Below are 22,360 nucleotides of genomic sequence, written 5' to 3'. Positions count from 1 at the left end.
TCGGAAACTACTGAACCGATTGGCGTGAAAATTTGTATACAGGGGTTTTTGGGGCCGTGGAAGGTTCTTATGATGGTTCGAGACCCCTCCCCCTTCTGTAAAGGGAGGGCTCCCATACAAATGAAACAGAAATTTCTGCATAACTCGAGAAATAATCAAGCAAATGGAACCAAATTAGGCATGTGGGGGCGAGTGTGGGGGTATAAGGAGATAATCATAGGGGGTAGCCCCTTAGATAATAGGGGGGGGCTACGTACAATATAGCATGCTTTTTTTTTTAAATCGGCGCATAAACTCAAGCTAATATTGAATCCCGAGCAAGACCGGGCACACTCAGCTAGTTATAAATAATTAGTAATGTTGAGTTGCTTCATACCAGAAGCTAATTTCACAGAAGCCTCTTATATCGATTTTGAGAGGTTGAGTATTGATTTTCATGAGCTAAAATAATCTTCCCATAATATTAGGTCAAATTCCAACTTATTTGGTCTTGAAATCACACCACCACATCTCGAAAAACTTCGAAGATCATCAATCCCTAGAAAGCAAAATAAATTTCAATCTTAATTGAAACTATTTAAACAAAACATTCTGTCAGACGAGACGAGTCAGACGAGACTACTTTGTTCATTTTTGAGTAAATATGAGCAACTCAAATTTACTCGCAGCAAATATTTTTACTCTGAGTACAGCTGTCTTGCCCCTTGATTTTTGGCCGGTACAAATATCAAGTTTTTCTTTTGTCAGCCGGTTTCAGTTGTTGAAAACGGATTTTATCGAACATCATTCCTAATCTTGTTTGGCAACTCACTAGGTAAGCCACCTTCAATCTGATCGATCCCTCTTGTTCGTTGCGCACATCTTCGTCTTGTCCCAGTTGGATCACTACAAAGAACAATTTTCAGTGGTTCGTTATCCGACATTATTACGATGTGTCCAGCCCACCGTAGTCGCCAGATTTTTGCATTCGATCAACATTTCTTAACTTACAAACCTTCTGCAATGATACTTAATGATTCACTTATTTTCTAGAGTGATTCAACAATTTCCGAGCTAAATCCAATCTTTTCAAAATTGGTTTAACATTTTTAGAAGTGAGACCAAATCAGAAACGATTCAGGAAATTCCTAACCTAGGGAGGCCAAAATTTTCTGTTGAGTGATTGAATTATATTGAATGTTAGTCTGAGCTTTTTCAACTAACTTTTAACGTAGATTCCGCTCCCTTAGATCCCTTCCTCGTTTTTGTCAGATTCACATCCTTTGAAAATTCGTGTGTTTTATAGAATGAACTTTGCTGAATCAATACGTGATGGTAAATTTTTTGAAGAATGCACAATTTTTTAGAAAACTGGGTTTGAATTCTCAAAAGTACGTATTTTTATAGAAATTTGGGTTTCTTGTTCAGCCAAGTTGAATTTCGGCTCCTTCCTTTGAAAAATAGGAATGGATTTTACCGAATTGCTGAATCCATCCGTATTTTCAAAGAAATTTGGTTTTTCGGTTCTGCCAAATTGCATTTTGGCTCATATCTTTTAAAAATAGGCTTGTATTTTTTAGAATGGACCTTGCTGAATCCATACGTGAAGGTTGAACCGGGTTTGTAATTCGAAAAGGTTTATTTTTTTGTTTTCCCTTTCTGCTAAGTTGGATTTTGATACTGTTCTTTGAAAGTTATGCTTAGATTTTAAAGAATTGACCTTGCTGAATTCATATGTGATGATAATTTTTTTAAGCACACCCAAAGCCAGGTTTAAATTGATAAAACTACGTTTTTTTTTAATTTGGTTTTTATGTTCAGTCAAGATGGATTTTGGCTTCTTTCTTTGAATATTACGCTTGGATTTCGTTGAATAGAATTTCCTGAATCCATACGTCTAGTTAGATTTTTTGAAGCACGAACAATTGTTGAGAAAACTGAGTTATATTTGGATAGGGAAGAAGTATCGAAAACAGACAGTTTTTTTTCATAAAAACTGTTACGTTTGTGGTATTTCGCTTGATGGTTTATCCGGAATTTATCAATGCCCAAAAATTAATTGCTTTGAACCTATTCATCTACATTATTACCAATGTTCTTCCTTGAAAGGATACAAAAACTTATGCGCGAAATGTCTTGTTGATAACTCGAGTGTTACACATAATAAAGTCAACATTTGTGGCATTAGTGTCAAAAATCACGGCTTCAAAGAAGTATAAGGCTAAAGCGGAGGCTAAGAAAAAATGTTAGCGTTTTAAATATACGATTTAGATATGATGTAAAACGAATTTTAAATGTTTTATTTTTTGACGTAGGACTACGTCTTTGATTTCTATATGGGGGTACACTTTGTGAAAACTGAAAATAGAACATGTAACAAATTAAGAAAGATTTTGAACGTTAATAACTCAGCTGCCCCTAGTCCAATTTCAATAATTTTATCCCCAATTGATCAGAAATATGGCTACGCATGCTTAACAATGCTTTCGAATGTTGGTTTTCAACAAGAAACTATTGAAAAACTGGTAAATGTCCAGCATTGTCCAAAAGCGTCGAATTAACTAACAAATCCACCAATTACCTACATGCATATGCTGCTTCCCCAACACAGTCGTCAGAGAGTAGTAAGTAGACGAAACAAGTCAAAGTGGCATTCGCCTCCGATACTCGGGCGCGTGCGAATAGGGAGGATGGAATTGCGTAATATTTTGCACACTCATCGCCATATTCAGAACCAAACGCAAATTCTTCAAGATAACCACCATCCGTTGTCTAACTCGCCATGGCGGTGTCTGACGTATCTCCGGTCTGATCTACGAGGTGTGCTGAAGATGTTCCTGAAAAATGAGATACGTGATGCTATCACCTACACTAAACACGCCAAGCGTAAGCGGCCATGGATGTCATCTACGTTTTGAAGTGATAGAGACGCACTCTGTTTGGTTTCGGAGGTTAAATCATCACCAACTTTGGCAACAAAACGGCTCTTTTCAGGGCCACCAAGCTTATTACAGTAAAGAGTAGTAATAGAATTCATCTGCCTGTTTGTCCATATTCAGAACCAACGATTACACAAAATGCTCGTGTAATCAAACTGGAAGCAGGGGTACAAATTATTTTGATCAACCTTGATCAACTTTGAATCGCCACGGTCGGATATTTTCGATGGAAGAAGCAACAATCTAGCATCAAATTCGACGAAGACGGCAGGAAACATTTGTGAAGCCGGGTTATTTACGAAAGAGAGTGTCGATGAAGAGAATCGATCAATGTAGATAAGACCTATTGAAAAGTGACGCGAGATTTGTTTTCCGTACTGAGCTCCAATGCTACCGACGCCAGGATGCAGCTCCCACACCTGGACCCTACCAATCGACCCATCTACTCAACCGGGGACCAACGGCTTTACTTCTCGAATGAAGGCGTGATCAGAGATGTTATGCCTTAGAACATGCCGGTGGCGTCGACTGAGATTGGACCCAGGCCTGCTGGGGTGAGAGGTAATCCGCTAACCACCAGCGTCGATATCTATCACTGCGAATGAGAACGACCCAAATTTGAGTTTAGTTATCTCAGAAATAAGAAATAAAGTGCAGAAACTCAGCGATGAGTAAATTTGCCTCATGTTTTCCCAGGGTTTTACATGATTTTCCAGGGAAAAATTCCCGAATTTGAGAAAAGTAAAGATTGGATTTACTCAGTCTATTGGTACTACTCCGAGACTAAATAAAATTTTCGTCAATTTCCTCATTTTTTGGCAGATTTTTTAGGTTTTCCACACGAAATCATGAGACAAATTTACTCATCGCTGAGTTCCTACACTTTTGGCGATTATGAGTGAACTAAACTCAAATTTGGGTTGTTCTCATTCGCCGTGTACGCAAAAAGAAAATAGCCAGTGTCGCTACTTGATAGCAAACTACTCATAATGGGAGGAGTCTTTGTAGCTTTTATACCACTTGGTTGCACATCATTCTGCTTTAACCTAAAAAGATATAAAGCAGCGCTGCTGTCTGGTATCAGCTCATTTTCGCTTCAGACGGCGTGGTCAGCAATAGCAGCAGTAGGAAGGTGGTTAGTCCACTTTTCTATAACCCAACAAGCAACAATTGACTGGTCAAAGGAGGTGCCAATCGTCATCGCAAATTCTTCGAGATAACCACCATCCGTCGTCTAGCTCGCCGTGGCGGTATCTGACGTATCTCCGGTCTGATCTACGAGGTGTGCTGAAGATGTTCCTGGAAAATGAGGTCCGTGATGCTGTCACCTACACTAAACACGCCAGGCGTAAGTGGCCATGGATGTTCTCTTCAATAAAAGGTCCATCAAGCTTACATCAGTAAAGAGTTGAAATAGAATTTATCTGTGCTTGTTTGTCCATATTCAGAGCCACAAGCCCCCAACGACTACACAAAATGCTCTCCAGAGTTGTAATCTTGTAACCAAACTTGGAAGCAGGGGTGCAAGTGATTTTGATTGATTCTTTTAATCAACTTTCTCTTTGAAAAATATTACTACAAATTTGGTACGCCTACAATTCAAAAACGGAAAGAGTTGAGATAATAGATATTTAATCAATTAAAAGAACTTAATGCACTTCACATTCATTCCGTCCACTAGCGGTCCTACGTCAAGCTTCCGTTCGTGCCTCTAGGCACAGACCCTTCTACTTTTTTTGGTTTATTTTTTATCTTCCCCCTCCCCTCGACTAATGTGAGCATCGAGTGACAAAAGAAAAACTTGTGATTTGTTACGGCCTTATTAGGGACAAACAATTCAAGCGAATGTCAGAATCATAATATTATTCTCTTGGGACATAGGGTATACGTCCCTAACCTCGGTCTAATATGCAGCCATCGATTACGTTTTTAATCATAACTCATCAATTAATTTACCTGCAAACGATATTCTACTGCTAAATGGTATGCTTAGATATGCTTATTATGTCGTTTGCTACCAGAAACCACGAAAAGTTGAAAAACTTACTTTTTTTGAGACAATAACTCACCAGGGAAATGTATGTAATATGGGTCTATTGTCCCCAAATTGGGTCTATTTATGGATGCAACTTCGTCCTATCTTGTTTGATCCTCAAAAAAACGCTCTTGGTAACGTTTTCTGATGTATATTTTTTTATCACTATCACTGTTAACTTAATGCTCTTCATTCCTCAAAACATTTCACAGAGAAAATTTTACGAAAACTACATTAAATCACTCAAATTAAAAATTAAACCCGACCGCAGAATAGCGAAATCAAAACATTGTGATGTTCATTATACAGGTTTGGCAGAAAAAATCTTCCTTCCTGTTCGTTCCTTATCATCCAAATGCAAACCACATTGTTGACGTTACTCTTATTGCTATATGCTGTCAAATGAATTTCATGGGCCATAGTTAGGAACATAGAAAAGAAATGTGTCCCTAAAGTTGGGTCCATGTTTTACTTGTGAAAACGTTGTTAAACAATTAAAATAAACATAAAATATTCAAACAGCAACTGTAAGTTTTACGTCTAGTGTGTATTATCAGGTAATTCCAATCAATAAATGCCATAATCAGGCCATTTGATGATCGTCAGTCAACCTTCCCATCTTAACCTTATAAGTCATGGCGGCTAAAAACTCCGAACAGAGTGATATTCTCAACCAGTTTTATTACTTACGAGAGCTGAAAATGTATTGAAATGTTGTGATATAAATTGATTTGTGTGTGGTACACATTTATGAACCATCAGTGATCAATATTTTCCTTATTTTTTGTGTAATATTCCTTAATTAATTATTTATTTGCGTGATAGGCCGAATGAAAGGACTAGACCCACATTACATACCGTAACCCTATTGCGAAATTTAAAGGAAATTCTTGAGAAATTTCCATAAATTTGTTATGAAATTATCTGCATACGTTGTCTGAATTACATAAAAATTTGTCTTGAGGCCCAGTAATTCAAGATTCAGTAAATCCTGAGACTTCAAACAGTTGTTAAGATTGCATGCTTACAAATTAATCAAGATCTCAGTATAAGAAAACTCTTCAAAGGGAAAAGTTAGATTCGCACGGCACTAGTTTGACTGATCAGGAAAACACCTCATGTAAGGGGCTACTAGATGACCATACATAAGTGGGAAGGGGTCTGGAGAAATTGTGAACGCACAATTTTATATGATATTATTTTACCTTATAATCGAGGCACAACTCTTAACATTATGTTTCGATTCCACTTCAATATGTAAATCACTTATTCTCTTCAATCATCAAACGGTTGTTTGCGGGCTCTTGCTACACTCTAGAAGTTATCTTACCTCGTATCCGGATGGTACTGCGTTTCTTCCTCGTCATCTTCCTTGCGGCGCTTGTCCCCGTTCTTACTGGAACCGTTTTCAGCAGCCACCTTTAGGCTGTTTCCATTCTCTAGATGGTGATGGGTTTGCAGCTGATTAGCATCACTCATTTTTTGTTGTTGTTGCTCTTCTCGATCTTCACGACAAATTCAACACTCTTGCTATTCGATTTATCTTGGTCACGTTTCTGGTTTGTTCTGGTTTCGCCTTAAGCTTTGTACTGATGTCAAATGGAAACAGAATTGTGAGTGATCTGATTAAAGCTATTCCGATGCAGATCAGATCGATCCGAACAAAACAAAAATCAGCAGGCGTGGTGTGGCTGTCAGAAAAGTCAAGTGTGTAAGACATCTTTCGCCGCCAGATCTCTCGACTTGATGGTCAAAGAAACAGTGATAGCGGCAGAACTCCATCTTGATAATTAGCTCTAATTAGGCGATACGAGTGCTTCCCGTCGTCATTGACAACGGAGAGAATCGAGGCATAAGAAGGGGAAATGTAATGACAAAGAATGGCGTCAAAGTATGATGTAATCATAGCTTTTGGCGAAAATTCTGCTGGGCGATAATTGGCCTCACTTTTGCAAACCGGATGTGACGAGCTAGCTCAGGAAAGCTTTCAAAGAAATTGCATTCCTTTAGTTTATATCTTGATGAGCTGATTGAATACAAACTCGAATACTCATAAAAATTCAAACACCAGTTATTTCCCATACAAACGCTTGCTGTGATGGTGAATGACGATTTTGTAAATAAACAGCTATCCTAACCGTTTCGCAAACAAACACATATTATGTCTTTCGCATTCGTGCTATCTCAAGTTCAACTGGTGGAAGACTGCTCAGTCGATAGAGATTTGAGCCCGACTTCATTAGTCATGCAAGCATTCGAATTGCATAATTTAAAACATCGCTCGATAAAGTGAGCTCATGTTTCGTCGATATTCTGTCGAATCGTCAGTTTTGGCATTTGCCATTTGATAAAAACAAAACTAGCACTCATTAATTCAAATGCTGCGCTGGCTGTTGATGCGTCAGCATTGAATAGGAATGCAAAAAAAACAATCAAAGCATGCGACACGCACGAGTGAAAAGAATCGTGCTGCACACCAGCGATGTCATGTATTCTGATTTTTGAATACGAGAAACAGTTGGGAGTTTATTTTGAGTTTGTTACCTCAAACAATAGTACCAAAAATTAATTACTTTTAGAGCTAACAAACTTGTAACAGTACCCTACGATAGCAAAATAAACCAACTTTTTTTCGTGTAGGGGAAAAGTGGGGCAGTTTGGCCACCATAAGAAAATCATCACTAATGATACCAAATTCAGTGGAAAATTCGAATGATTTTTGGATAGTTTCAAGCCCTATTTACATCAAGAATATTAAAACTAAAATTTTGAATCTTATGAAAGAAGATTTAAAAAAAAATGTTCATTTTGTAACCGCAACAAAACCGTTGGGGTAAAATAAGCACCCTATCGGGGTGGTATGAGCGACATTGTAAACAATCGGTAAGAATGGTCTGTTCACTTGAGGCTTTATGAAGCGTCAACAATGAATAGTTTTAACATACCATTATTAAAATTAAAAATTACTTTCTGTAGAATAAATTAAATTTAAGAAGTACTGCCTATTTAAGGCTATATTTTTTAAGCATGACTAATGACTGAATGACTGATATTTTACCAAAGCAGCTGCTTCAAAACGTGATTTCATATGCGACAGTCATATTTATAAAAATAATAATGCAACATTGAAGAATTTAAGTAGAAAATGTCTGAAATATCAGTGGTGCTCATATTGCCCCGAATGGACTTAAGTAATAGTTTGTTAAGAAAAACTTTAATGTTTATTGAAAACTAGAAAAACATCGTGTCATTTTAGAAGCAAGTGTCCATTTATATAGATACTGAAGGAATATTAACGATAAGATAACTGATAGACCTTATTTTGACATTTTGAGCTAGTCTAACATTTGTCGAATATTCGCACTAGAGAAAAGTTATTTTTTAGACTAAAATGAAATGACTAGTTCAAGTAGGCTTCAAGCCTGTAACAGATTTTTTGTAAAATAGTTCAATTAGTTGATTTTTAAGCGGCCGACCACATTGCCCCACTTTCCCTACAACAATCACGTTACATGGCATCGCTGCTGTACAGTCCAAAAAAGAGCATCGGATTACGATAGTTACCATAGCAATCTGATGTTTTACGGGTTCCACGCCGGTTGTTGCTTTTAATTGTAGGCACTGATGCAATCGGTATAAATGTACAGTTTTGAGAAGAGAGCTGCGTTGTTATCTCGCTCGATAATAGCACTCGTTTTTCTCTTCCTTCACTCACCCATTCCGGTTTTATTTCAATCCATCACTACCATTCCGAGTAATAGGGACGGGAGTATTTTCCCCAAATGTGGGGGCTCGTCATCGTATTCACGCGCGGTACAACGCGGCACATGTTCTGTTATCTTGCTGCTGCGGTGAAAGACATACATGTGCTGTTGCGTACTTTTGAACTTGAACTGCGGTGATCGAGTAGGGGAGGAGAATTTGGAAAAGTTGAGCGAATTTGAGAATAACATTACAGTTGATTGCTGATTGACTGTTGACTAACAATCGTTTTTTTTTATAGAAATGCAAACTTAGTCCCTTGTAGGGTTGCAGTGCCGGTACTACCGGTACCGGTTTTAACGGTAATTCCGCGTGATTTTCTGGTACCGAAATACCGGTACTGGTCATTTGAAAAATGCTTAAACTAATTTCAATTCTCGATGTTAAATATATTTTAAAGTATTTTTAGAAGCACTGTCAACGAGTATTGAGTTTGAAATATTTTATAAAATGTCGTGAACCAACAGAAGAGAAAGTGCAGAAAAATCGGAGAATCAAAAAGTGAAACACAAGCGAAGTGCTCAACGGTAATTTTCCATACGCACATTACCTGCAAGCTGCAGGTAAAAGCGTTATATCTTTATATAATTGAAAATGCTAAGGGTCAAATAACAGACTTAAAGTGGTCATTTTAAACGATAGATGAGAAGTTGATAGTTCCGTTAAAGTACGGTAGTGTGAAAGTTGTATATAGAGAGTAGAAAGCGAGCAAGGACAACTTTGAGGAAGGTACGAATCTACCCAACTCACCAGTTAGAGAAGGATGGTGAGGGGTGTCCGTGAACCTTAAAGCTGAGTTTAGACAGGGCAAGTCAATTGATCAAGTCAGTGTTGAATTCAACTGACTTGAACGCGAATTGAACGTGTAAACCATGCCATTCAACTGACTTGATACCATCACGGAAGCATAAACGTGCTGACTGAGTGCTCGACTGTCAATGACTCTTTTACCTCTCAATCATTCAAGCTCTCACGAGGCAGCGAATGATGCGGCAAATGGCAGTGTTCATATTCATATGGAAATGACTCATTGAACCTGACTGTTTGGCGCACTGCGAAGCAACTTTGCCCAAGACACCAAATCTCTATCTCTTATGGTTCATGAGTTATGATTTTTTTAAACAAGCAGGTTAGGATGGCCCCTTAAAAACAGCTTTCTTTGAATATTTTGTCATACGTTCATTTCTCGTAAAAACGTTATTCTATACACTTTTAGAACTTTTGATATTTCTATCTCTTAAGCTGGGTTTAGCCTAGGCAAGTCAAATGATCAACTCAGTTGAATTCAATTGACTTGAAAAGTTGAGCCTAGTTCAACTTTTTTCAATCCAAGTGAGTTGATCAAGTGAGTTGCATGGCATGGTTTACACGTTCAATTCACGTTCAAGTCAGTTGAATTCAACTGAATTGATCAATTGACTTGCCCTGTCTAAACCCAGCTTAATGTGTAAACCATGCCATTCAACTGTCTTGATTAACTCACTTGAATTGAAAAAAGTTGAACCAGGCTCAACTTTTCAAGCCAATTGAATTCAACTGAGTTGATCATTTGAGTTACCTAGTCTGAACCCAGCTTTACCGTTTGGTACAAACGGTCTGGGCAGAGCAATTAATTGAATAGTGCAGTGCTTTCACACTAAGCCTAAGCAGTCAATAATTTTATGCTCTGCCGAAGACACCAAAAACCTAAAAGTGATGGTTTGGGCGCAAACATTTTTGTCTTCCTAAATACAGTTTTGTGCAATGGAAGCATTGCAAATTTTGTGAAATCGCTGGATGCGGATCCCACTCAGATCCACATACCTTATTGCGGAGGAAAAATCTATTTTCATCAAATTAAAATTGTAGGATTCGATGCTTTGTTGTTTGCTAAACAATCGCTAAATTAATGTTCCATTATGCCGATGGGAAGTCAGTCGAGGTACGCATGTCGCCTGCTGGGGACACCGTTTAGTACGTGAGAGTTTACGACCTAACACCAGGAGTCCCGGATAGCGATCTAGCGTGTAGTATGGGAGAAATTTCCAGCAACCTTGAACCTCGATATGCTTACAGGTGTGCGAGGTCTATGTATGGTTGTAAAAAATGAGATTCCCAACTCTCTGCATTTCCTTAATCGGAAGGGGAACATATTCTACCAAGGGAACAAAATGTGTGTTTCCTTTGTCCTCACGGAGGGGCATCGAATGAATTCCTGCCCAAGCCCAACAACGAACGGAAGAAGAAAGCCAATAACGGAATGAGGAAGAGACCAGTACGTACCCTGGTGTAGTGACTGGAGGTGCATTGCCAAACGAGGAAGCGATTAAGGAACTGGAAGAAGAGGTGGTAGCGATGGATGTGACGTCCCCGGATGTCGAGAAGAATAGTGGAGAGGAAGCAAACGCTGCTGAAAAACAGCAGCCGCCTGTTTTCAAGTGCAAAAACTATGTGTATTACTACTACAAATTCGTGATAGTGGACTATACCAGAAGCAAGGGAGTTGAAGGCTCGGATGAAAGCGGAAGCAAAACTAAAGTCGCCTCCAAGGAATAGTAAGAAGAACTCATAAACTATGTACCTCTTAATACAGTAATGTAATTATTAAATTATTTACTGGTTCTCGGCTCCTTGAAGTCCTTTTGAGCATTTGAGCCTAACAAATAAAATATTGGAAAAAATGAGTTTAAAGATTTTAAGGGTTTAAAGCTACGTGAACTTTGTGGTTGTTCTGAGAACTTCAAAATAGTTCCACGAATAACAGGGAAGTTTCTGAGAGTTTCAAATATATTTCGAGAATTTTAAGGCAGTTCAAATAAGAAAAATAGTTTGAAGGAAGTCAACAGAACTCAATAATAATTTCTGAAACTTCACAAAAGCTCAAATAAATACAAGGAACTGCAAAAACCTCCGGGATGTTTAGAGACTTTCAGGGCAGTTTCAAAAGCATCCTCAGAGGAATAACGAGAACTTTAGAATAGACTAGAGAAGTTCAGAGTGGTGCACATATTTTTAAGTAACTTTAAAGAAGATCCGAATTTCATTGGATAATAGAGTAAAATCTGAGAAGTTCTATAAAATGTTGGGCACTTCAGGGAAGCTCTGAGAACTTCAAGGTGGTTCCATCAGTTTCATGGAAACTGCAGCAACTTTTAGGAAATTCTAAGATCACCAGGAAAGTCAAGAAAGCTTCAGAGAAGTCCATAGAACTTGGGGATACTTTTGGGAATTCCAAGAACCTAATGATAGCTTCTGATAAGTTCAGAGATCTTAAGGGCAGTCCCAATAACATCAACAAAGTCCAGACTTTTAGGGAAGTTTAAATTCTTCAAATGATAATTTCAACTATCAATCGGGGCCTCCCTTAGCTCAGTCGGAAGGGCTGGAGGGAGGTGACTGGGTTTGTTTACCGGTTCGATCTATTCATTTTTCGGGTTGGAAAATTTCCCGACTTCCCTGGCATATAGAGTATGATTGTACTTGCCACACAATTATGCTATTATAAAAATGGTACTGGCATCGAAAGCTCTCAATTAATAACTGGGGAAGTGCATCTAGAACACTAAGTTGAGAGCACACAATAAGCTAATATGCGATAAGCAATAAACCTGAAATGCGATGAAGAAGAATATAAAGCGGATTTACGCGATGCTTCGTCGTGAAAAATTGCGCCAAATCTAGCGCTAGAAACTTCAAACTGAGGTAGCTTTTAAAAACAAACGAACAATCAAACGTTTGTTAGAAAACAGGCCTAATCTTAGTACCCAATACAGGTTGAAACTGAATCAAAGCCGAATTCGGTATAATATTCGATTCATTAACAAAAAAAAAAATCTCAAACAAAGGCTCTTCGCGAGACCAGTCGAGTTTTAAGGGAATTCTCTGAGATACCCTGCTCACCCAGGTAGTCGACACACTGTATAATTGCGCATAGGACCTTACCCGTTGTTACCCAATTCTCCTCCCCTAATCGTCAAAGCCTCAAGCCGCACGGAAGAAAGCATCTGTGTTACCGCGTTTCTGATCACGATTCCGCAATCGTCATCATCTGTCGTTTTATCTTCTGAAGCCTCTCTCTCACGCGATTTTCCTTTTAAAGCGCCGTGTGAGAAACTTTTCTCTCAATCAATTTTGCACTACCCTGCCTCAATGCATGTATTAACATTAGAGGTTACGAAACATCGTGACCTAAATCAAAGCAACCGTTCCTTTTGCCAACATGGAATTCCATGCCAACCCTCCTCGCACCGAGAAGAACGTCGTCTCACCCTCTAACCCCTAATTGCGACACAGAAAATCCCTTATTTTTTGCACCACAACCCTCTCCGCTTGCTGCGAGTTGTTTTGCTAATGTTCAAGGCTAGCAAACACGATAGAATGAGTGGCAAAACAAATCGATTGAATCGAGTCTCGCTGATGCAATTCGGCAACTCTTAACGGTGTGACACGTTGTCAATTTTGTATTGCAAATAACGTTACCATTAACTGTATCAATTTGAAATCGTGTCTGCAGAGCAACAAAACAACAAAAACAAATGCCACGCCACGCTTACACTGACTTTTTTTTTCCCCGAATCCGATCTAATTTTAGAACACTCTCAGCGAAAACTGCGTGCTCTCCGCGCTCTGTCACGCCGGCACACATCACTATTCTAAGCACACGACCTTTATTGTTAAATTTTTCCGCCCAATCTAACCTATGTTTCCGTAAAATCGCCAATCCAAGTAGGCTTCCGGTAATCGGAATTTGATAACACTGCTTCCCACGGGACAAAGCACGAATATGTATTGCGATAAAATTGATTTCGATTTAACCACGCAGTAGACCGGAAGACAGGCGAGCGACTTTCGCGAAAAAAAAAATACAAAACTTCGATCCAACTCGGAAGACCGCACACACCAGACTAGCGAGCAAGCTTCTAGATGGCGCCCGGTTTTATTCGCTCGATACACAAGAAACCCTTTTCTTTTCTTGGAACGGAAAACTACAACTATCATAGCGAACGGCCCACACCCGGACGAGGAGAGCGCAGACGGTATAAACATACACCATTCGACAAGGTCATCACTAGTCCCCGGTGGTACACATAGAGGTAGATAGCTCTATTCTACATTATCATGGAGAGTGCAGTTTTGATGGTGAATTTGAAAATGTTTGCAAAACATGTGGCGACGAACGCGACGTCACCAACAACATTCGATGGCAGAGAAGAAAAAGAGAGCGCTAATCAAGTGTGCAATTTCGTCTTCGCTCCACACGAGACGAGCATGATCACACTGAATTGTAGCAGGCTTCTCAGCTTAGTAGGCGCTTCTCACCGATTCTCGCGCGCTCTCTTGAAATCGCTTTGTGTTTGTTTATTTCGCGATCTAGCTGTTGCGAACAACTCCGCACGGTTGCTCTCAAATTGTTAATGCGCAATCGTGGTCCATAAGCAAAATATTGATTAAATTACGCACGTGTGCTGATCTTCGCTAATAGTACGTTCAGACTACAAAGTTATAACATGTTATAGCGCTATCTTAATGGTGGTTTCTTTGCTGCAATTATTTGACAACCGTTATAGTTAACATGTTATAACTCTCCAGTCTGGACAGCGTTTAAGCCACGTGTGTGGAAATGGAGATATTTATAGTGTAAAAAAAACCTGTGCGAAATAAGGGTACGCGATACATCGAATTATACCGTTTATTTCGCCTCGAACCGGAATTTCGCGGAATATTTTTATGTTGCCAGTTTGCTTTTCTTGTTTCTCTTGCTTCCGTTTAAATCAGAAAATTTCGAGTTTAAATACTTCCATGTTAAAGAAATTCTACGGAGTTTCGTTTAACTATATAGTATCTAAAATCAGAAAATTTAAAATTTAACTTATATTTTGCATTTTCCAAATAATCAAAAACAACAACACTTCCGACAAAGAAACAGAAATCTCGATAACTTTTTCAAAGGGACGTATCAGCTTTTGTAAACAATGCATTTGATCGTCGATTTGGCGTAACTGGTAGCTCGCCCACGCATGCTAACACTACTATCAGATAGAGGAAATTTGCCGCTACCTGCTAGGCGATCAAATACATTGTTTACAAAAGCTGATACGTCCCTTTGAAAAAGTTATCGAGAAATAGAGCTTTTTACGTTTAATAGTCTTTCTCTATCTAGTACACGGGGATTATGAATAGAGATTCATTGTTTGCCCACTAATCTGCTTCCCTCTTACTCGCACTTCTTCGTTTTAGATGGCGCAATAGTGTGCGCCGATTAATCGCCAAAAAGCTCTAGAGTCACAGACCCATCCAAGAAGACCGCCCTGTTGATCCAGGCTTTAGATAGATTACAGTAGGAGTATGCCATTGCCTCTGCTGGAGCAGGAGTCACACGTACACCCAGCGCGTCAATTAGAAGCATACGCGAGGTATAAGTAAAGCTCTCAGAGTCCTAGGTCAACGAATGTATAAGCGTGAGGTGTCCTTGCTGAAGCAGAATCCTCACCCACAACCAGTTCAAGAAAAACATTCACACTCAAAACATACAATGGACTGTAGCGTACAGGCTAGTTTTTCCAGGATGAATATTTTCGAATAAAACCTACGCGAGATGATTTTCTAGCCGCAGTGCATCTGAAAGTTGCATAATTTGCAAAATATGCAAAGACCAAATACCTTAACTCAGTGCTTCGTTACTAGTTTGAAACATGACTCAGAGAACCCTATTGAACTTCATTCTGTTCGAACAGATGGCTCTGGAGATTCTGGTGTTAGTGTATCAATATTTTAAAAGTGTGTTGATGAATATGTTTAAATAGGTTTCGGTTTGTGAAAACCGAAAATGGAACATGTAACAAAATTATGAAAGATTTTGAACATTAATAACTCAGCTTCCCCTGGACCAATTTCAATAATTGTATCACCAATCGATCAGACATATTTCTACGCATCAATAGCAATGCTATTATTACTAAATAAACGTTCTTTCCAAACCCAGTCGTCATAATCGAGTACCACTTGGTTGCACATCACCTGAAAAGATATAAAAGAGCACTGCTGTCGAGCCTCAACTCATTTTCGCTTCGGACGGCGTGGTGAGCAGGCAGCAGAAGCAGCAATAGCAGCAGTAGGAAGATGGTGGCAGGTTAGGTTGTCCACTCTTCTACCCAACAAGCAACAATGACTGGTCGTGGTAAAGGAGAAAGAGGTCGTATCTACGGTCTGATCTACGAGGTGTGCTGAAGGTGTTCCTAGAAAATGTGATCTGTGATGCTGTCCTGAATCTGAACCAAGCGTAAGCGGTCATGGATGTCGTCTACGCTTTGAAGCGACAGACGCACTCTGTACGGTTTCGGAGGTTAAATCATCACCGACTTTGCCAACAAGCTTATTACAGTAAACAGTTGGAATAGAATTTATCTGTGCCTGTTTTTCCATATTCAGAACCACACGCCCCCAACGACCACACAAAATGCTCTCCAGAGTAACCAAACTTGGAAGCAGGGGTCAAGTGATTTTCATAGATTGTCTTCAGCTTTCGTTAATAACTCACTAATTGCCTTTTGCTTTCAAGGTATTAACATTGACAAACTACGCAAAAGGAGAGTGTCGCTACTTGATAGCAAACTACTCATGATGGGAGGAGTCTGTGTAGCTTACCGGCGTGTTTAAAAAGAAAGGCAATCAAAATTTTATTTAGTGATCGTTTCCCAAACACAGACATCACATTGAAACACCATCATGATTATGCATTGTAGCATTATCTAAAAATTACAATTGGTACAGAAACTGCTGCAGTGTCACGCGCATTTTGTTTTGGAACTCAATCATATATTTTTCGCGGTTAAAATAAACTGTAAAATTTGTGCACTGGACTCTCCGCCGACCTTATCATGTGGGCTTGTGTCGGATGTCAACGAAAATTTCACGCCGCCTGCGTAGGAGTGCCTGGCCAGCGCAAATTTCTCCGCAAAAGCGAAAAAAAACAGTCGATATTTCGTCGTACATGCTGCCATGCTGCAGTAGGTGCCAAAATTTGGTCACGCCTAGCTTAGAGTTCAATGCACTAGTAAAGCAACAGGTGTGGCTGGCCAAACAAATCAATCAATATAAACAAGAAGGTGATTCATCGACTCGCGTTGCAGCATGATAGCCCAGTGACGCCCGGGAAACATTAGAAACCCCTTCTGCTAGCGAGAAATAAAGGTGAGCTGTCCGCTATCAACAAAACCAGCAGCTTAGCTGGCAATATGCTTACAATACAAAACACCGTCACTTCTTTATTCGTCACTGCGATACTGTCAACAAATTAAAGGATTTCTAATTCATTGGAAACAGTGAACCGTTAATCTTATTAATTAGCTTATTAAGATGGTACTATAATCGGCTACAACCTCAACAATGCATTCAAACCCAAATGCTGGGGCTGCACCTTCGCCTCTGACATGACATCCGATCAATGCCCTAGTTTGGCGACCGAAATGAACGACGAAAAACAAGGCGACTGAGGGTGGCGTCTTTTGGGTTCCAGGAAAGTATGGAAGGCAGACTGGATTTAGTACGATGCGTAAAAATCACATCGTATGATTCAGCAAAAACTGCCCGATAAAGTGAAAAAACGAAGGAAGCAAAATAAAGCGACGTAGGGTAGATGTACCAATTATGGCCTATTATGGTGTGTTCCAATTATGGCCTATGAGAATTCCATAGGCCATAACTGGAACACAACATAATAGGATCGTATGGCCATAACTGGTACACCTACCCTACACACAAGTATTTTTTTACACGGGGGATACGTACCGTGTAAAAAAAACGTGTAAAAATACTTAAGTGAATGCGTTATTTTCCATTTTCGTCACTTTTTTTAGATACATATGTGGATAGAAGATAAGTGGATAGAAGATAAATTAATCATATTACGTGTAAGCTTGAAGCGTTTTCACGTGAGAAATGCTTAACATAGGGGAAATGCAGGTAATGTCGGCCTAAGTATCCCTAATTTGGGCCCATACATAAATTCAGCAATCAACTAAATTTTCAATAGCAACCAAAAATATCCATTAGTAACGTCCCAATAACGCGTTCATCTAGATAACATTGATAAATAGCAATGCGATGGGCCCAAATTAGGGACAGGTAGGCCGACATTACCTACATTTCCCCTATATATTTTCATTTTCCTTCATATAGTATTAATGTCCCTAATGTCAACCTACGTGTCCCTGACAGAAGGCGCAGTAGGCCCTGACAGAGTCGATTTTGATAAGAGACACGCGAAGACTGAAACCATGAGTTCCAATCGAATCGTCGAACGCAATTCCAATCGAGCAATGTAAATAAACACGAGCGTATGAAGTTTGCGTTTGAAATGTGAAATTGAATACTGTGCGACTGTTGGAATGCGCTCGCAAGAAAGTCCGTTCCCATATTCGTGAACGGCAGCCGTGAACTATAATGAAAGTTGCAGTCATTCCCGTAAATCTCTAAGCCACTTCTCCCCCGATTGAAAAGTGCTACTCTCGTCATAACACCGTGCACTACTCGGCTAACGTAGCATTAACCAGATTAAAATAAAATGCTTCATTTGCAAAATAAAAGCATTTTAAGGTTGCACTAGTATACCTCAACGTGTAAAATTTTGAAACCATCATCACACTCATAGTTGAGTCAAAATTCCTGAAGTGGACCACTGATTTTTCACAAATCATTGGATTCCGTTCAAAATAGTCTATATATTGCTCCTTACCACGACAAACAATAACCCAAAATATTTCGGAAAAATTCGCATTTAAACAAAAGTTATAAACAATTAAGTTTTTTGGACCCTTTTTCGAAAAAAAATCTTATCTCTAGATCGGGCCAATGAATTTTTCTCCAGTTTTGATATAATCACAAGAAGACATGTTTCTTCCAAAATCACTAAAATTTATTCATCAAAAATGTAATTTGTTTATAATAATTACAATTTTTTATAAACAAATGCAATTTTCTGGTGTTCTCTGCACGATACAAGATTTCTTTTGTTTTAGAATTGTTCCTTGACTTTTTTCCCATACAGAACCGTTTCAACATTTTTGTCACCAGTATTGAGAACCGAGTTATAGCAATTTTTGTAACGCGCCGCACCAAGCCCGCGGCGCTGCGACGCGCCGCTCGCGCGCGAAGCGAGTCGCTACGCGCTCTTGGTCCGAACTTGTTTCCTCGTTTCGTCTTTCCCGATGCGTGAACGCGCGAGCGGCGCGACGCGGCGCCGTGCGCTTGGTGCAGCGCGTTACAAAAATTGCTATAACTCGGCTCCCAATACTGGTGACAAAAATGTTGAAACGGTTCTGTATGGGAAAAAAGTCAAGGAACAATTCTAAAACAAAAGAAATCTTGTATCGTGCAGAGAACACCAAAAAAATTGCATTTGTTTATAAAAAAATGTAATTATTATAAACAAATTACATTTTTAATGAATAAATTTTAGTGATTTTGGAAGAAACATGCCTTCTTGTGATTATATCAAAACTGGAGAAAAATGCATTGGCCCGATCTAGAGATAAGATTTTTTTTCGGAAAAGGGTCCAAAAAACTTAATTGTTTATAACTTTTGTTTAAATGCGCATTTTGCCGAAATATTTTGGGTTATTGTTTGTCGTGGTAAGAGCAATATATAGACTATTTTGAACGGAATCCAATGATTTGTGAAAAATCAGTGGTCCACTTCAGGAATTTTGATCCGTTCTTCTATTCTCCACGAGTGCCAACTTTGATTTGCCAATACGCAAGTAGCATATGTGCAATCCAACTACTCTCACTTAGGTATGAAATCTCTCTCTCTCCTTTGTTTCTTTCTCCTTCCAAATAAAAGAGACGCGCTCCCGAGAGACAATGAGGAAAATTAACGAAAATTTCACTCAGTCTAGGAGTAGTACCAAGACCAACAAGCCAGAAACCTAAGAAAATCTGGAAAAACATGAAGCAAATTTACTCATCACTGAGTTCCTGCACTTTTTGTGTATTAAAAGTAAACTAAACTCAAATTTGTGTCGTTCTCATTGGCCGTGTAGAATATTTATCTATACCTATTCATTCCACACCCAAATTTGTGATCACACTGCTACAATGTTCAGCAAATGTTTAGCCCGCAAAATGTTAACAGTATTCTAAGTCAAGGATCATGAAATTTATTCTGAATCGAAGTATCAATATCTTGAAACATTTTCTTACTCATATGTACGGGATCTTTAAAATTTCTCAATGTGTGAATTAACTAAATTAGATCTGAAGAGCCAACACACTCAAAGGTTTATTTCCTTTAAATTCCGTTATAATTGCTTATCTTTTGACAGATACGCGTATTTCATCTACTACTTGCAGACTCAACACCACTTGGCACTGATGAAGTCTGCAAGTAGTAGACGAAATACGCGTAGCTGTCAAAAGATAAGTAATTATGAAGGATTTTAAAGGAAATAAACCAACACACTCAAAGCTCTTCATAAAGGGATTCCGTTAAGAGGTTCGACAAATTTAAAAGATTAAATTAGATCTTTAGAACTGGTCTCAGTAAATCTTCGGAATTTTCTCAAGGATCTCCTTAGGATCATGTTAAAATCTCTTTAGAATTTCAGTCACCACTTTAGAAATTTCCTCATGAAATCTCTTGAAGATCTCTTTACTTTGTATTTGAGCATTTATTCAAATTTTCTTACATTCCTACCCATGTTTTTTTTTAATTCCCAAGGAATATTCCTCAGAAATCTCTTGATATACCCTATAGAATTTAGAAAGCATGGAATACTCCTCAGAACTCAGAACTTCTATCACGATTATCTAGGAATCACCGTCAGGATTTTAGAGGCCTTGGAATTGTTAGATAGCAACCAACTGATGGTGCATAACAACTTGTATTAACAAATCCTAGTAGCCTTAGAATTAGAATGAATAAATATTTTCTTCAATTCCACTGAAAAAAACTTAACAAACCCGGCCCTGTTTTTATTGCCTTTGCCTATTTAATAGAAATTAACCTCAAGTTTCCAAAAAATATTGTTCCAAAATACCTTGGAATTAACTTGAGAATTCCCTTGAAATTCTTCCCTTGGGAATTTTTTGGAATATTCTTGGAATTTTCTTCAGAATTTTTTTGAAACTCTGCTTAGAATTCCGTTTGAACCATTATGTTAAAGTTTTTCGAGAACTTATCTTGGAATTTTCGTCCAAATCTCCCTGGAATTCGCTTAAAAATCTCTATAATAGTCTCTTCAGAACCACGACCTTCAGTACAGACCCGCTCGGTCCACTAGCTTTCGGCGTAGTGTCCTTCCCAATATTTACATGTAATCAAAAAAATACTTCAACATTCTGAGACTCTTAGAAAACTTCTAAAATATCGGACTTATAGATACTTAATTATCTAAGTTAAGCTTAGTTTTCTTAAATTAATAAAAATCAGCGCTAGGCTCGTTTATCTGGGGTCTCTGTATGTACATATTAAAGATTCGCTTGAATTCTCTTAAAATTTCCATGCAATTTACATCAGAATTGTCTAGCAGAATTGCTCAGAATTATATTATAGTTCTCCTCTAAAATCTTTTGGACATTCACGAGGAATTTCTCGAAGAATTCTACAAAAAATCTTTTTAAGATACTTTTAGAATTATCCTCGGAATTCCCATAAAACTCTTCTCAGAATTCCTTTAGACTTATATCCTTGGGATTTGTCACAGATTTCCCTTGGAAGTTTTTCTTTAGAATTCACTTGAAATTATCTTTTCTCCTCAGAATTCAATACTCTTCGAAATTTCTTTGGAGTTCCCTTAAGAACTCTCTTAATACTCTTCTCAAAACTTATTTAGCATTATCATTAGAAATAATGAATTCCGAGGCCCCATCACTGCAGGAGATTGAAGCAGCTATCCGAAGCATGAAATCCAACAAGGCTCCAGGGGTCGATCGCATATCAGCAGAGATGCTCAAAGCTGACCCCATACTATCCGCACAAATGTTGCATCAACTATTCTGTAATATCTGGGACACCGCGACTTTTCCGGCCGACTGGATGCAGGGCATCTTAGTGAAGGTCCCAAAGAAGGGGGATCTGACTGTGTGCGACAATTGGCGAGGCATCATGTTACTGTGTATTGTTCTCAAAGTTCTGTGCAAAGTTATCCTGAATCGGATACAGGAGAAGATCGACGCGACTCTCCGACGGCAGCAGGCAGGATTCCGTGCCGGAAGATCTTGTGTGGACCATATTGTCACGCTCCGCATCATCCTGAAGCAGGTCAATGAATTCCAAGAGTCCCTTTATTTGGTATTCATTGACTACGAAAAAGCTTTCGACCGTCTCAATCACGAGAATCTGTGGGGCGCCCTGAGACGCAAGGGAGTCCCGGATAAAATCGTCAACCTCATCGAAGCGCAGTATGAAGCTTTCACGTGCAGAGTTCTGCATAACGGAGCCTTGTCCGAACCTATCCGGGTAGTCGCTGGTGTGAGACAAGGATGTATACTATCACCGCTACTGTTTCTCATCGTAATCGACGAGATCATGGTAGGTGCAATTGACCGTGTACCGAACCGTGGGCTGCTTTGGCAGCCTATCACCATGGAGCATCTCAACGACTTCGATTTGGCTGATGATGTTGCTCTACTAGCTCAACGGCGCTCTGATATGCAGAGTAAGCTCAAT

At 38.9% G+C, this 22,360-nt stretch overlaps 1 protein-coding gene across 4 annotated transcripts in view; it reads right to left on the bottom strand.

Moving 5' to 3' along the window:
• Positions 1–22,360, bottom strand: part of LOC135700809 (uridine phosphorylase 1) — an 86,877-nt gene that overhangs the window by 34,785 nt on the left and 29,732 nt on the right. For 2 of the 4 annotated variants that reach the window (XR_010517603.1, XM_065221463.1), the window contains exons 1-2: positions 13,392–13,614; positions 6,284–6,542 (exon numbers count right to left, since the gene is read on the bottom strand). The exons of 1 other annotated variant lie outside the window; for it this stretch is intronic. Coding sequence is in view for 2 of the 3 variants with exons in the window: in XM_065221463.1 (XP_065077535.1) it covers positions 6,284–6,432 (149 nt within the window). In the remaining variant the exon portion in view is untranslated. Of the gene's footprint in view, positions 1–6,283; positions 6,543–13,359; positions 13,615–22,360 lie in introns of those variants that run through there. One more of the 4 variants, XM_065221464.1, reaches the window with a different exon arrangement.

The sequence above is a fragment of the Ochlerotatus camptorhynchus genome, unplaced genomic scaffold, assembly GCF_037179485.1.
Source record: "Ochlerotatus camptorhynchus isolate MF236.1 unplaced genomic scaffold, CSIRO-AGI_Acam_v1.1 ptg000142l, whole genome shotgun sequence".
NCBI lineage: Eukaryota > Metazoa > Arthropoda > Insecta > Diptera > Culicidae > Ochlerotatus > Ochlerotatus camptorhynchus.
The sequence above is the reverse complement of the archived record's forward strand: the minus strand, read 5'-3'. Positions and strand labels throughout refer to the sequence as shown.